Genomic DNA, 15659 nt, shown 5'->3' on the forward strand with positions numbered 1-15659 from the left:
GCACTCCGGCTTCCTCCCACAGACCAAAAACATGCTCATTAGGTCAATTGGTGACTCTAAATTGTCCTTAGGTGTGAGTGTGAGTGTGAATGGTTGTCTGTCTCTATATGTTGCCCTGCAATCAGCTGGCGACCGGTTCAGGGTGGACCCCGCCTCTCGCCCGTTGACAGCTGGGATAGGCTCCTGCCCCCCCCCCCCCCCCCCCCCCCCCCCCCCCCCCCCCCCCCCCGCAACCCCGAAAGGGATAGTCGGGTATAGAAGATGAATGAATGAATTACTGTTGTAGTTGTTGTTGTTGTCTCTTACTATTCATCGTGCATCACAGGGTCACTGTCTAAGCATCACTGAGGAGGAAAAGTGATTTCATGCAGGTTCAATGCAGGAAACCCACTGCATTGAACACTGTCTGGAACTCTGTTTATGTGCACTGTTCACTACGTTCACATTCTGTCCGTCATCACTGATGGAGCAGGTAATCATCTCTGATTAACAGTATTTTCCTTGCATTTTTCTGTCAAATTGATTACAGTTCGCCTTATTTTTTCCCCTAGAAGTTTTAAAATGCTTAACATTTGTTTCCTTTGAGTGTGCGCGCCCCCTCGAGGCAAGTGCACGCTGCAGACCAGACTACGAGTAGGACTTGTGTTTGGTTTTCATGAAAAGAGGAAAACACAGCTACTTTAATTTTCTTTGTACACCAAAAATGAAAAAATGAAATTGTTCTTAATTTGGCTGAATATCTGACTAATCGGAGGATAAAACAGGGTGATACATTGGGGGGACTAGAATCCTGCCAGTCTTCCTGTTCACACCAACTCCTTAAACAGTGAAGACATGACAGGCGCATAAAATCAGGAAAGAAGTTTCTGGATTATTGGGAGAGTTGTACACCAAAGTGCACGGTGAAATTGGAGGATGACCCAAAGTAACCTATGCATCCTGAAGACTGATGTGTTTGGGGGCGGAAATAACAATTATGTCTGTTTAATGAAAGCCTCGCTATTGAGCGTATAAAAACCCTGTTCAATATACACGTCGTTCAGGTTTATGGTGAAGCATATCTCCGGAAGTTGTGTATTGTGTGTAGTTTGCCACGGGGTACGAGCCGACTCCTCTGTGCCACGTTTCACTAAATGACGTAATCTCTCACCGGGCTTGACAGTTGGCTGTTGCGGTAACTACACACACTCAGCAATCGAGAGATAAAGGAGGCGATTAGCTCGACATTTAGTCATATCTCCCGTTTATTCGCTTTAGGCTTACTGTTGTAGAACGAGTGAACAGACTGTCTCAAAAGAGAAGGCATCCGTAAAACCAAGCCACGTATTTTTGTGTTATTCCTGACTTGGCTAACCAGCTGGCTAATGTTAGCTGTTTCCTGGTTGAAGTTGCAGCCATTTTGGATTTTTACAGAGAAACAATTAGCCGGCCGTGGTTTGGGGAGTAGTGTAAGCTAGCCACCGCTCCCGTTTTCACAACCAAACAGCGCTGCTTACCTGCTGACAGGGAAAAGGAGACGTTTGACGAGAGGGGATACACAGTACAAGGAGTCAACAATGAATCCCGAATAGTGAGTATCATACCTCAGAACGTTATGTTACAGTTTGACCAGCTAGCTAAGGTTAGCCATGCGCTAACAAGTAAGTTAACGTAAGCGTTGGCAAACAACTTAATAGCAGTTGAGCTGTTAGCGGCTAACAGCAGCTAACATTAGCCTTAATGTTTATCTGTGCCTGCCTAAGATATTGTGAATATTTTTCAGGGATATCTGTGGATGTTGGTGCTAAACACTTATCAATCGATTGATACTTCTGATACAGAATAACGTGTTCCTGATAAATTTATTTACATTATGAGCGAGCTGATGGGTCAGCGGCAGCAGCTGTACTCACTGGTTTCGGTTCGCTGTATTTCACGCTGACATGTAACATTAAATACAGGACAAAGGTTCCTTGTTGGATTTTGACTGGTAACTGTAACGCGATCCTTTCTTTGTCCTCAACAGTTGTCCTTATTTTGTTAAAATACGCTATAGTCAGCGATATCAGTTTGAAATAGCTAATTGAATTCATAAAATATGCCATTAAGTCATGATTACTGGTGAATATGACTCGACAGCAGGCGTTCTTGAGTTCTGTTTTTTGAAGGGCATCTCTGAGCCTGTTGCCGATGTTTATACTTAAGTCTGTACGTGTCATTATGACAGGCTACTTATTTCCGACCTACCATTAGTAAACAGATATTAGAGCAGCAGCCATCGGTTGTTTGCGTCCGATAGGTTTTCCGCTGAACCTGGTGTCCGGCATGACTCAGTTTTCAGTCATACGTTCTCGTCGTGCTGAGGCAGCCCCTCCACAGCCTGTCAGTCATGTGTAGGTCACATGCCACAGGACAAGTCATCGATTTCACCACAGCAGCGTTGAGCAATCAGTCTCTTCAGCTTTCTCCCTGTATTTGGTTTTCCATTCATAAATATTCACCTGGATGGACTGTGATACTGACTACAGTTTTCCTTGTTTGACAAGATGTTAAACGGTACTGCTTTTCAATCTAAAAAAAAAATGTCTGGCCTTTTTTAATCTTGTCATTGTTTTGAATAGTGACACTTGATCCTCACCCCCTCTCTGTAGACTCCTTAATCTTGTGTTAATGATTCACCTCTTCGGTATAGGCTAGATACTCTTACACAAGGTCCAAGATCTTACTCAATGAGAGTCAGAGTCAAAATGTGGAGGAGGCATCTTTGCCCCACATTATGGTTTAGAGTATAATTCAATATGCTGAATACCACATGTATAGTTGAATTGACAAATAAGCAATTGTGGGCCTGTAGGAATTTTCTAAATTGCACAGCTTAACTCTTCCCAATTGCATATTTTGGATTTTTCTGTTGTAATGGATACAACGGTCAATAGACCAGAAGTAGGAGAGTGATGGTAATTGGAATTTGCAGGTTAGAGGTCAGAGAAACGTGTTGCATTGAGTAAGGTAGCAAACTTGTTTATGGTTAATTGGTATATTCAGAGTTCTGTTAAGCAGTGTGCTCAGTCTTGCACAGGGATGGCCATTGTCCACAGTCACAAGCCTAATAAAGTGGGAATGACTGGAATTTATTACAATGAAAAGTAGAGGAACTGAGATGGTCCTGGGAGGCAGGATAATACTTATACTGCCAAGCCAATCTGACGTGTGAGAATTAAATCGGACATTACTGCTTTCCCCCCTACTGATGTTTAGGATGCAGTATCAGTAGGTTCACTGCCAGGTGCCAGTTGCTACTTTTACTACAATGCTTTGTTATTTTGGGTTATTACCATTATCAGACATACTTCATCATTAGGCTGTGTCTGAAATACATATGGTATGAAGTTTCTCTTTCCTGGAAATAATAACGTGCTGCACAAGTCCTTGAAACTGAAAGAAAGTTGTAAGTTATTTTGCAAGGGCACTGGATCTGTGCTTAGGTGTCTTCTTAGGCTTTGAGGAGTGTGGCACTGCAGAGGATCAGTAGGAAAAGGAATAAATAGAATAGGTTTGAACAATAGCAGGTCTTGAACAAACCAAATATTAGACAGGCAAAGCAGTTTGTTTAAAGATTGTAGAGCTGTGTTAGCGTGTGTGCTTATGTGTGTTTACAGGAAGTGAGGGATTATCATTATATTGCTTAATTTTACATGGGTTTGATTGTAGTGGTGCAGGATGTAGTTTAGACTTGTGGTTGCTGCAGGCAGTCTGGACTCGCCTTGTTGCATGATAGTTTTAATATGGGTCATTGGGATAACCTCATGCTACATCCACACTAACGCCGCGAACACCATGGGTTACCTGGCTGAACTGCAGTGCATACACCACGTGTGTAGTGTCCACAGTGATGCTGCCGCAGCCAAATCTGTCTACATTGAGTTAGTTTTTGATAATGGCCATCAATAATCAAATGTTCCATTTCATTATAGATTTGATGTATATCACCACTGAAACGGATACAAGATCAAGTTGAGTTAAGAAAAACACATTAGAGACGTATAGACATTGAAACTGTAGTGAAAGGTGTAATGTTGCTGGTATGGTGTCAGTGTGACTATCAACAGATCATTTTCACTGTCTATATTTGCTGAGAACCATGTACGTCACAAGAAAAAATGGCGAGTCTTGAGATGATGTATTGTTGCCACTACGAATGAGCCACACTGCTCACATGTGGCTGCTCTAACCTGTTAACATGGGCGCCAAGATGAAAAGCATGAGGTTCCCTGATGCACACACACTGCTCAGGAAGGCAGTGTGTCTTGGGCATAATATGTTTTCATTTTAAAACTCATAACTTTTGTTATGTTTATGCCTAGCATCCTCACTACTCTGGCATTTTAGAAATGCCAAAACTGAAACTTTTTGAAACACTGCAGACCCTGGTGTAGACTGACTACTGGGATTTTGTTTTGGTCACTTGGTAAGGAAACAGAGACTTTTGGAAGCGATGCTTCCTGATAGGGTCTTATCATCATGACGTGTCCTTCTCTAATTTGTCACATCCCTATAAGTGTGACCCATTTCCAGAAAAGACAATAACATCAACCTTGATTATCACTGGATAATTCAACATAGATAAGGAATTACAGGTGCTACTGAGCTGTGCAGTATAATTCAGCATTTTCTAATGATGCTACTGCTTATATGCATAGGAGACAAGCTACATTCAGACGATTTGCAGCTATTTTCGTGTCCAGTGGTGTCATTAGCCCTACATGGAGCGCTGGTTTTAGATGTGGCTAGGAAGAGCCTGTGCCTGTTGAGATAATTTTGTTAATGATGCTGTGGTTCCTGAGGAATGGTGAGAAAACCTTTGAATGTCCTGATTAGCCCTGATCAACCTCAGCGACCAACGAAGACTCCAGACAACTGCTCGTATTTATCTGTACAGCTAGATACAAATGTATTGTAAAGTACAGTAATAATACATTAAAGTGAAAAGGTGATTCTGCTGAAAAGCAAATACAACTGAAATGCAGTTTAAAGAATAGCCCAACAAAAAGATTGCATGTGTACGTAGGCTATTAGTGTCATTGGTAACTGTGTTATGATATTGTGTAGTATTTGTGTTTGTATGTTGATAGAATGGTTGTTATACTGTCTATGTTTAAAAAGGTGTCAAAGAACATTAAACATACAATGATGGAACAATACAGTTGACAATGTTTTAATAATGATAGCATTATGTGGGAGGATTCTGTGAAGAGCAGTCACGTTTCCTTGCCTCATCATTTTTGTCCTGTTGTCTGGAAAAAAAATTATCTGTTGCCTCTGCACCAGCCCTGGTACCTGTAACATAAGCAAAGAACAAATAAAAGTAATAATCATTTTTAGTATTTTCTGCAACTAAGCAACCAACCACCAAGTAGACAATCTGCTTCCTGTTTCCACTGGCACATACATGATCAGTGTATGGAAATGGTAATGTGATACGTATTTTCCGAATCTGAAACGGTGCTAAAAAATTTGCTACCACCAACCATAAGTAGTGCAGTTCATATTTTTTTGATGCCATGTGTTTAAAATGATGACACACATCTCATCATATATAGTGGATAGGGTTAGACATGATCTCCCTTAGGCCTGGTTCAGACTGCACGATTTTTTTGTCGTAAACAATTGTCACTGTGTCAGATTTCAAGATCTCACTGCCAGAAACTCGTGCTGTGTCTTGGTCGGGTGTCTGGCCAGACTACATGTATGACACCTTGTGATCATGGCGCAACAGCACATGAGTACAGACAACCGATTATCGTTCACGATCGGCCATGACGCCAGTAAATCGTTGGCCATGACAAAATCGGGCTAAAATCATGTAGTCTGACCCAGGCCTTACCCACTTGCCTTGTTGTGGAACAGGTAAACAGGATGTCAAAATCCTAGTATTGATAGCACCATTAACTACAGTAGTTCTTCACTGCTGGCTTAATAAGTGCTGTATTCAAGTGTGGTGTTCAGTGCTGTCATCTCTAAAACGACACTGCTGTGTCCTTGAAAGTACCAGTTTGGAGCAGGCACTTTTGGGGGGCAGCAGCTGTGACCCAGGGACTAAAACTGAAATTAGGGTCCTGTGGTTAAAATCCAGGTGAAGTTTCTACTTGGTGGTATGAACTATTGAGCTATTATATCTGCTCAATAAACATGAATCAGACTAAACTCAGAAGTGAAGTAGTAGAAGTACAACATGTGGCTCAGAAAAGAGGACTTCTCTACTCAGTTTTCCTCTGGTCCTTTCAACTAGCTTCATGTGTTCAGTCACATGATTGTCTGACTTCCTGCACTTCCTTCTGAAAATGTGCCTCTGCTTAGCAGGGTTCATTGTGCTGAATATTTCCTTTTGTGTTGACTTTTCAGCCACTTTGCCAAACAAGAGTGACAGTAATGCTGATGAGCATATTTGCCTCTGACTGAAGCTAATGTTAAATCAAAGACCATGTCTAAGGAAAAGGACCATCACTGCTTTGAATAAGCAGTGTGAGATCTGAAATTGGACTTCTGTGTTCTCGGGCAATTGCTTTGCTTTGGCAGCCATTTATGTAGTTGAATGGATAATCTGGAACTCCCTCACTTAGTTAACAATTTCGTAATGTCCTGTAACTAAAGGTGTTCTTTGTTTGTTTTTAACCCTTCTCTCACAGTGACTATTTATTCAAGCTGCTCCTGATTGGTGACTCTGGTGTTGGAAAGTCTTGCCTTCTTCTCCGATTTGCAGTGAGTTTCCCAATAATAGCTCATATATTATCTTTATATTGACTCTATTTTTCCTCTGAGCAGAATTCAGTCTCGCAGTGTTTTAAGTTTTGCTATGCAGCAATTTCATACACTGTTGACAGCTGTCTTCAGTTGAACAACAATATACTGTGTTTTGGCTGTCTAAACTGGTTTTCTTAAAGGTGTGTATACATATATATAACATATGTATGTGTACATATTGTGTGTTTGTGTATATATATAATGTTTTCATGTGTAACTTTGTGAAATGTGTATGTGTGTATATATGTGTATACATACATATATACACACATTTGTATGTGTTTTTGTATATAGCGAAGCAGTAAGTGAACAGGATGTGCGAGCCATCTAATTGTAATTTCCCTCTGCAGGATGACACATACACGGAAAGTTACATTAGCACGATTGGTGTGGACTTCAAAATACGAACCATAGAACTAGATGGAAAGACCATTAAACTTCAGATTGTAAGTAACCTTCACTTTCGCTTCGCAACGTGCTTTCGGATCAGTTTCCTCTAGTGAACTTGGCTCACTCAGACAGATAGAGAGCTGTTTTTTCTCTCTTCTGACATCTGCAAAACTGGAAAAGTGCAGAGATAAGCTTGCAATTTTTACACTTTTTCCCATCAAGAAGTCCCTCATAAATATCCACGCAAACAATGTATTGGTGTCTGTCTTTCAATACTATCCCTTCTCAGTCCCCTGGTTCTCACTGAAGATATAAACTTAAAAAGAAAACAGCTCATAGATATTTAGTTTCATTTTTAAACAAGGCTAAGTAATTTTTTAAAATAGCTGGACATTGTAGTTTTATTTTTACTTAGCAGCTCAGGCTCTCTTCTTCACCTGAGGTTTTGGGACTGTCTCAGTGTGTGAATTACTGTTCCTGACTGCTCGCTATGCACACATGAACACCATATGATAGCTTAGTGTCTAACAGCTGAACTGGTTTGACCTTTTTTGTTGACTAAAGGCTCTCTTGCAGTCACCTTGGCTCAAGCTGACCTAAACATGCCACAACCTGGCTAAAAGTGAGTTTGAGCTTTCAGGGAGGGCAGAAATCGCACTGTTGTACAGGAAAGGGGTGTACTGGATCTGTAACACATGACAAATACAAGAGCATCATTACAAAACAGAATGCAACACCCTGCCCTGGTGTATAGTAATGAAAGAACATGTCACCCAGTGCAACATTGTGGCTCATTGAGGAGCTTCTGCGACCCCAATTCCAAAAAAGTTGGGATTCTGTGTAAAACGAAAAAAAAAAAAAAATAGAGTGCAATCATGAGCAAATGAACTGTGCTTACAGAGAATGGTTCCTGTCCTCATGTAGTCATATCCTTTATAGAATCATGTGAAATAAAACATTAAATATATTGTCTTTGTACTGCTTTCAATTGAGTATATGAAAAATGATAAGCAAATGATCACATTCTGTTTTATGTGTATTAGTTTTTGGACAGCAGTGGAACTCTGGCAAACAGGAGTAAGATATATCAGGCTTTGATACACAGTACTTGTTAGTAGGATCCATTCATTGTTTGTTTACAGGAATAGAATAGAATCATCAACAGCCATTTCTTCTTAGAAATAAATAGGAATAACCATGTAAAGAGTGGATAGATTAGATGAACTAGGAATGCTGCATTAAGTTGTTATCATGGCTTGGTGTAGAATTTTAATGTCCCTGGAGACTTTTTGACTCACAGGAAAAAGAAAATCTATTAGGAAGCCCTAAACTAACTCTTCTTTCCTTGACAGTGGGATACAGCGGGTCAGGAGAGGTTTCGAACAATCACATCGAGCTACTACAGGGGTGCTCATGGTATCATTGTAGTCTATGATGTCACAGATCAGGTATGTATAACATTACACTGTCATACCTATTAGAATGCATTGTCATTTTGCCTCAAGAATACATGTTTATCTTTTAATTAATGGTTAAACTTCATACCACAATCGTGAGACAGAATCTAATTGTCCACTTTCTAATGAGCTGAAATTAACAAAAATAAAACAAAAATGGCGTCCCTGTAAGATGACAACTTTTTAACAACTCCAAGAGAATAGGAGTCTGCTGGTCGCTTTCAGTCAAAACTGGGTGCCTGTGAACACCAAGCAAGTTCTTTCCATTTTAGAAAGAAGCTGATGTTCAGCTTGTTCCCTGATGAGTGAAATAAGTCGTCCTTCCTGTTCTTCAAGGGATTCCCGGCTGTATGATCAACATGGAAGTTTTACACAAACATTTGAGAGCCAAATATGAAAAAGTGAAACACTGTGTGCTGTCAAGGTCTGTTGTTGCTGCACTAGAAATTTGGGGTGTGTGATCTGACCTAAAATTATATCACAGAATTTTTGTTTTGTTTTTTACCGTGATGTATTATATCACGGTATCACAAAAATGAAAGAGATATTCCACTCCACCGGTCTGGCTGTGTGAGACTACACAAAAAGCTGCATGAAGAAACACTTTCCCACATCCAAACTACTTCTCTGGTTATTTAATTGGCTTGAAATGATGCTTAACATTCACAGTTTCTCTCAACTGTCAGTATTAAAATGCCAACATTGCTCCAGTGTGTGGGTCTACAATAGATGCTATGAGCCACATTAGGCACTGTACATGCTAATGGAAAATTCATCAGGCTAACCTGCAAAATAAGCAACATAAAAAACTGGATCTGTAGTATCAGTGTAGTGGCCAAATGTTGATCAGTCATTCTGCAGTGTTTTTTGATTTGCTCTCTTATGTCCTTTTGTGTTCTTGCAATGCCTCACAAGGTGCCAAGCACCAGTGCTGACTGGTTTTAATTAATGCATCCATATTGCATTGAAATGTCTCATTCCTGGGACACACTGCCAGCCTGAGCAGTGCATGTGCATCACAGAACCTCTTGCTTTTCATTTCAGCACCAATGTTAACAGGTTAGAGCAGCCACACAGTCCACACGAGTAGTGAGGCTCATGTGTGGCTGCAGTGACGCGTCATATAGACACTAGACGTGTCATCTCAGGGCTCTACACTAACTTTTCCACTGGTAGCACTGGTGCGACCAACTTTCTCAGTTGGTCGCACCAGTACATGATTTTCCTATGAACTGGGCACATGCCTTGTCATTGGCATAGGTTGAGTTCACATTCAGCCCGGTTTTTTTCATCAGTGCGATCTGGGATTTGAATTGTGTGAACGGGAGTTCCTCTTTCGCTATGTTATAGGCAGTGTTAAACTTAATGACCATTTCGTTCTCTTCTGTTGAGCGATTACTCTCATCCATCCGCTGAAAAAAGTCAGGAGGGGCTCAGTGTTTCGGGTGATGCATTGGTCCCGACAGGTTTTGTGTTTTATGCTGTCGTTGTGTAACTTCACAGTTTCCAGCTTAAATTGTGTCGACCCCGTAACAAATTTAGTGTTGCCTGCAAGAGATGGGCCACACTGTCGACACCAGACACACAACGTAGTTCCCCTTCGTACCGCAACCACGGGTACTGTCAGCCATTGTGGTCGAAAGCAGTACTTTTTTTTTTTTCACCTGCTGCTCGGCCGGTCTCTCCCTGTCCTCCTCATCAACAGTAGGCCTACCGTCTGATTCGGCACCTTTTGCAGGCTCTACCTAACCACCAGTCTCCTCCTCTCTCTCCTTATTTAGTTTTTGGAAAAAATCAGCAATAGACCGCTTCATTTTTGAGAATAGCGAAACGCTAGTCTTGGTGTCTTGAAGTTCTGTGCGCTGCGCGTGTACGCGACGGCTTACGTGCACGCGACGGCGCTGTCTCAACAGGAGAGAGTGCAGGTGGAGGCGGCTGACTAAGCCAGTGAAAAAAAGGACGACTTTCAAGCACAATGTCTAACACGGAACCATAAAACTGATGCGCTCGCACGAATGCGACCAGATGAAATTCTTACTCGCAAACTCTGAAAAAAAGGTCGCATATGCGACCATTTTGGTCGCAGTCTCGAGCCCTGCATCTGTTTTTTCTACGTGACGTGTGGTCCTAAGCAGAAATAGACAGTGAAAATGATCTGTTGATCGTCACATCGACATCATACCAGCCTTTCGCTACAGTTTCAGTGTCTGTGTTTGTAGAATATCAAGTGAAGGGGAATCTGGTGTGGTCTCTCTCTCTATGAGGGTAAACCAAAATCTCATCATCATCATTATTGATTGCCATTATCGAAGGCAAACTCGGTGTAGAAAGATAGGGCTGGCAGCAGGTAATGCAGTCTGTGTGGACACATGCACGCGCGAGCTGCAGCAGTTCAGTGCTGTAGCTGCATGCACAGGTACGGGTACCCAATGTGTCCAGGATCCTAGATTTGTCTCTGTGAAAGCTTCTGATGTCCTGTAGCAGATTTAGATCGGTACTAACGTTTCTCTGTTTCCTGTACCAGGAGTCCTTCAACAACGTCAAACAGTGGCTACAGGAGATTGATCGCTATGCTAGTGAAAATGTCAACAAGCTTCTGGTTGGGAACAAGTGTGACCTGACGACAAAGAAGGTGGTGGATTACACAACAGCAAAGGTAAGGCACCGGGGTATTTAATCCCACAAACAGAAGCTATTGCATGTAAACTTTTTCATGCTTTTAACACTTTTTGTTCTGAATTTTCCCCTTGTTTCCTGTGCTGTGTGATGTGTGGTGGCAGAGAGGCACTAGCCCCTTTTTTTTCAGCCTGTTCAAGGCAAGACTGTTGTGTTGTTTTGTCATTCCATTCTGGGTCTTCTTTAGGCAGTATTGCAGAATCTCTGTGTAAAAAAAAATTCAGAATTAAAGTAGAAGAGGTGGGGAGCTATTCACATACTCATAGAACTGCAGTTACATCCAGTAACGACTATTTCTTGTTTCCCACACTGTTCTGTTCGGCTCAAATGCTGTGTGCGGGGCTGCAAAATGAATTTATTCAGCATTGTTTTGACAAAGAAAAAGTCAGTTATGTGTGTGCTTTGTTTGTGTTCGGAAAAGTGTTATTTAATGTAATTATAGCTGAGAAATAGAGCCAGTAATACAAAGCCAAACTGCTTTCACTGAGTCAACAAGTGCAATATGTACAATCCCTGATACACTGCTGCTGCTCTGCCCCTTTGAGCCTTCAACCCTTAATATGCTCTGTTTCACATGTTTTGCCATCCAAATAATATTAGAAATAGATCTGAATAACATTCATGGCGTCTGCTATTTCACTCAATCACTGGCATGTTTCAGAGTATGGAATGACATTATTTTAACAAACACCTGTGTAACAAACTGCTGCATCTGAAACCACCTGCTCCAGCCTCCACACTGCGGTCAGGAAGCACAGGAGAGACTGACTCCTTTACTGTTTCAGGGTGAAATAATGGCTAACTTCAGTCCTGTAACTTTCACATCACCACACTTGGCTGCTGCTAATTTGAACTCTGAACTTGTCTTGGGTCTGTAGAAGCTATGGCATTTACTTTCTGACAATATGTAGCTCACATTGAACATTCACTGTTACCTTCACAGTTTACTGTTTTCCTGCCTCCACCCAGCACACTTGCGGAGCATGAGCTGCAGATACACTACCCCTCTGTCCTGCTCACCTGCACACTTGCCACACACTCCACACTGAATTTGTCCAGTGAGACTGTGCCACCCCGCTTACCTGAATGCTGCTTCACTGTTATCCTGCTTTGTTTACATTATGCTACCTTTTGTTCTTTATTGAGTCGACTGAAGCCAAAGTGGCCCCTGCAACTGACATGACAAATTGTGTACCAGCCCATGTTGTCCCTGTTAATGTCATGTAGCGTTAGTATCTTATAATTTCGCGTTCTTCTTTGCTTTGTACTAATGGAAAATAAAAAAGTCAAGAGCGTCAGTGAAAATAAGATTCCTAAAATCCTGTTCTCTTTGTGTCTCCTCTGTTGTGTTCAGGAGTTTGCAGACTCTCTCGGCATCCCCTTTTTGGAAACCAGTGCCAAGAACGCCACCAATGTGGAGCAGGCTTTCATGACCATGGCTGCTGAAATCAAGAAGAGGATGGGCCCTGGGGCCACAGCTGGAGGAGGAGAGAAGCCCAATGTGAAGCTGACCCCTGGCACTACTGTCAAGCCTTCATCAGGAGGATGCTGCTGAGAGAGAAACCACTTCCACTTTGACACCCCACCCTCTTAACTCTGCAGGCCTGTCAGTCTGGCCGTCATCCCCCTGAAACTCCACTGTGTCCCTGCAAAGCCCCACCACAACCAGACAGGACAGGGAAGACATGATTCACAACATGTCTGTGAGAAGAAGATGAAGTTGCCTGTATTTGTACTGTACATAATATAGCCGCACTACCAAAAACAAATAAAGCATCCTTCTTGTCATACTGTCCTATTATTGATGACAAATTCTAAGGATAGGTTGTCATTCGACCTGGCCCTGACTCCCATCTCCCCCCAACTCAGACCTCTCAGAGACTCCCTCTGAATGCAGGTTGATGAGGTGTATGTGTGTGTGCGCACGCGTGTGTGTGTGTGTGAGAGTGAGATGGAGAGAATTTGTCTTTCTGTTTCTCTGCATCCCTGCAGTGGGGTTGGTAAAAGAATCCATTTCATGAAGGTTTCTGTTTATATGGACCTTTTCTGTTTCTCTTTTCCTTCGGTGATTATTTTGCTGTTTGTATCGGCATTTGTATGTCTGTCCCCATTTGAAGGTGTTTTTTATTTCCCTTGCCAACCTCTGCACAGCAGTGTCTCACAGTCCAGCATCTAAAATCTAGTGCAACAGTATGTACATAAACATTATGTATATATTATGTTAAATCTGATTTGCCAGTTCTGTAGTGTTCAATATGTTCTTAGGATATAGTCTTGACTCTTAATCTCTGCATTCAATTTGTGGCTGAAGACAAAGTTTGTTGCTCAACATGTAACACTTCAACTGAAAATAAATATTGTACTACCAGACTGTATGAAACGGGAAGGTCTGTCTACAATTTTTGGTGAGATGTGTAGAAAACCTGTTGGAATTATTTATTCTTCATTCATTTGGCATATCTACTGCCAGTTACATTGGGTCTGTTTGCAAATTGCTGTGTAATCTCAGTACAGAATTGCATATATAAAATACAATGTTCTCTTCTTTTCATAATAAAGGCAACTGAATTCAGTTTGAAAGGAACTCTGGGGCCAGTGTTTGCTGTATGGATGAGAATGTTAGAACAGTGCTCCATTGTACAGCTATATATGAAGGCCAGGTCACAACACAATGGACAGAGATGCCAGTCGTCAGCTAGTTAACCTCAATCCTGAACTGCTAGAATGTGGCTCATTTTCTACTGAACACAAGGCAGCTGATTTCACAGGAAATCCCTCGAAGTTCTAGCTGCTGGTTTACATAACTGACTGAAAGAACAGTCTGAGCTGGAGTGTCACTGGTCGTAAGGAGACAGGACGCAGCTGAGCTAGCACTTCTCCAGAACATCACTTCCTAAATGTTGCATGGAACACGTCACCAAAGAGAAACACGCTGATCCCATCTCATCAGACTTCCCAGGAAGCTTTAACGCAAGCTGTTCACCCAGTGTTAAACAGTTATTCTTGCATTTAGAATGTACATAAGGTTAAATGGGAAGTTGAATTTATGCTGAAATTTGTGTTTGACAAGAGCAGATGCTTCCCGCTAAACAAAACCTGAGGCAGCAGTATGATTCATAGGACTAGTATGTGTGTTGCGAATACACTGACAGGGTTAAGGCTGATAGTTGATAGTGAAAGGACAAGGAGAAGAAACAAATGAGGGGAATGTGAAAATGGTTGGGGAATAGAGAGGAGTGATTCACCAAGTATCTACACTGTACTGGATATAGAAACGTGTGACAACTAAAAGTCATTCTTCATCATGTTTTACAATATGTGATCAGTGTATAGTTCATCATGTGAAGATTCCGTCCGTGATCTTTAGGGACCTCTGTTGGCAACAAGCTGAAACTGCAACAGCACAATCCATTCAGAGTGAAGCCTCAGTTGAAATCAACTGAGAACCAACTGATCACCATGAGCAGACACAGAGGAGACAGGTTAGGTATAGTTGGATTAGTAGGGAATGGGATTAAAGGGGTATTCCAGCAATTATTAGACACTTCTGTTAAATGCGCAAGCAAGGCAATTTGTTTTTACACAGCACATTCCGCCAATGAACTTGAATTTAATGTGCTTTACATTACAGTACATGTACAAACTTCCACCCTAAGACATAAACTACACAAGAGCAGGGATGGAAAGAGTTCTGGACCACTGGACAACTACACACATGCATGGACTTGTTTGTGGTGTTCACTACCTGCTGCTGCCTCCTCCCAGTGGCCAAAAAAAATCTATTAATGCACGCAAGTTCAGTTCAAATACAGGAGATATTTATATTTTTTACACTGAGTTACTGCAAGTTACTGTGAGTTACTGTTTTAATTTGAACTTTGAATGGATCTGAATACTTCCTCCACCAGTGCATGTTAGTTTCACATTATCACAGCTTGGTTGTATTCAGTCAACCATGAACAAAAATATGTTTTGAGAGGCTGACTGCACATGCACAATCATCAAATGCATTTAGTTTTATTGATGCATGCATTTGCTTATACATTGCAACAATTGTTTTTACAGTTCATTTTGAAATCATGGAAAATAAAACAGACACTTAAAAACCAGTCTGAAATATAATGACCTCTTTAACCCCATACATCCGGCATCCTCAGTTCGCGGCAAGTATCAGATTAGGTGTTTCACATATTTCCACTCAGAGGGGTGGCTGCGTTAAATGGTTTTCTCTGTACGTGAAATGCTTTGTAGAATGTAAATATTCTTTCACTTAATTTCAAAAGTATAATCTCTTGTTATGCTTCGTCTGATATTTGTATTAAACGTAGCTTTTAAAATACAGTTATATCTACACCG

General features: G+C 41.4%; 1 protein-coding gene across 1 annotated transcript; it reads left to right on the forward strand.

Moving 5' to 3' along the window:
• Positions 1–1138: 1138 nt before the first annotated feature.
• On the forward strand, positions 1139–13887 carry LOC143327945 (ras-related protein ORAB-1-like). The gene is made up of 6 exons (XM_076742645.1): positions 1139–1570; positions 6666–6738; positions 7131–7226; positions 8523–8618; positions 11152–11283; positions 12658–13887. The coding sequence occupies exons 1-6, from the start codon at positions 1557–1559 to the stop codon at positions 12856–12858; spliced, it is 612 nt and encodes a 203-aa protein (XP_076598760.1). The 5' UTR covers positions 1139–1556; the 3' UTR covers positions 12859–13887.
• Positions 13888–15659: the final 1772 nt, after the last annotated feature.

The sequence above is a fragment of the Chaetodon auriga genome, chromosome 11 (assembly GCF_051107435.1).
Source record: "Chaetodon auriga isolate fChaAug3 chromosome 11, fChaAug3.hap1, whole genome shotgun sequence".
Lineage (NCBI taxonomy): Eukaryota > Metazoa > Chordata > Actinopteri > Chaetodontiformes > Chaetodontidae > Chaetodon > Chaetodon auriga.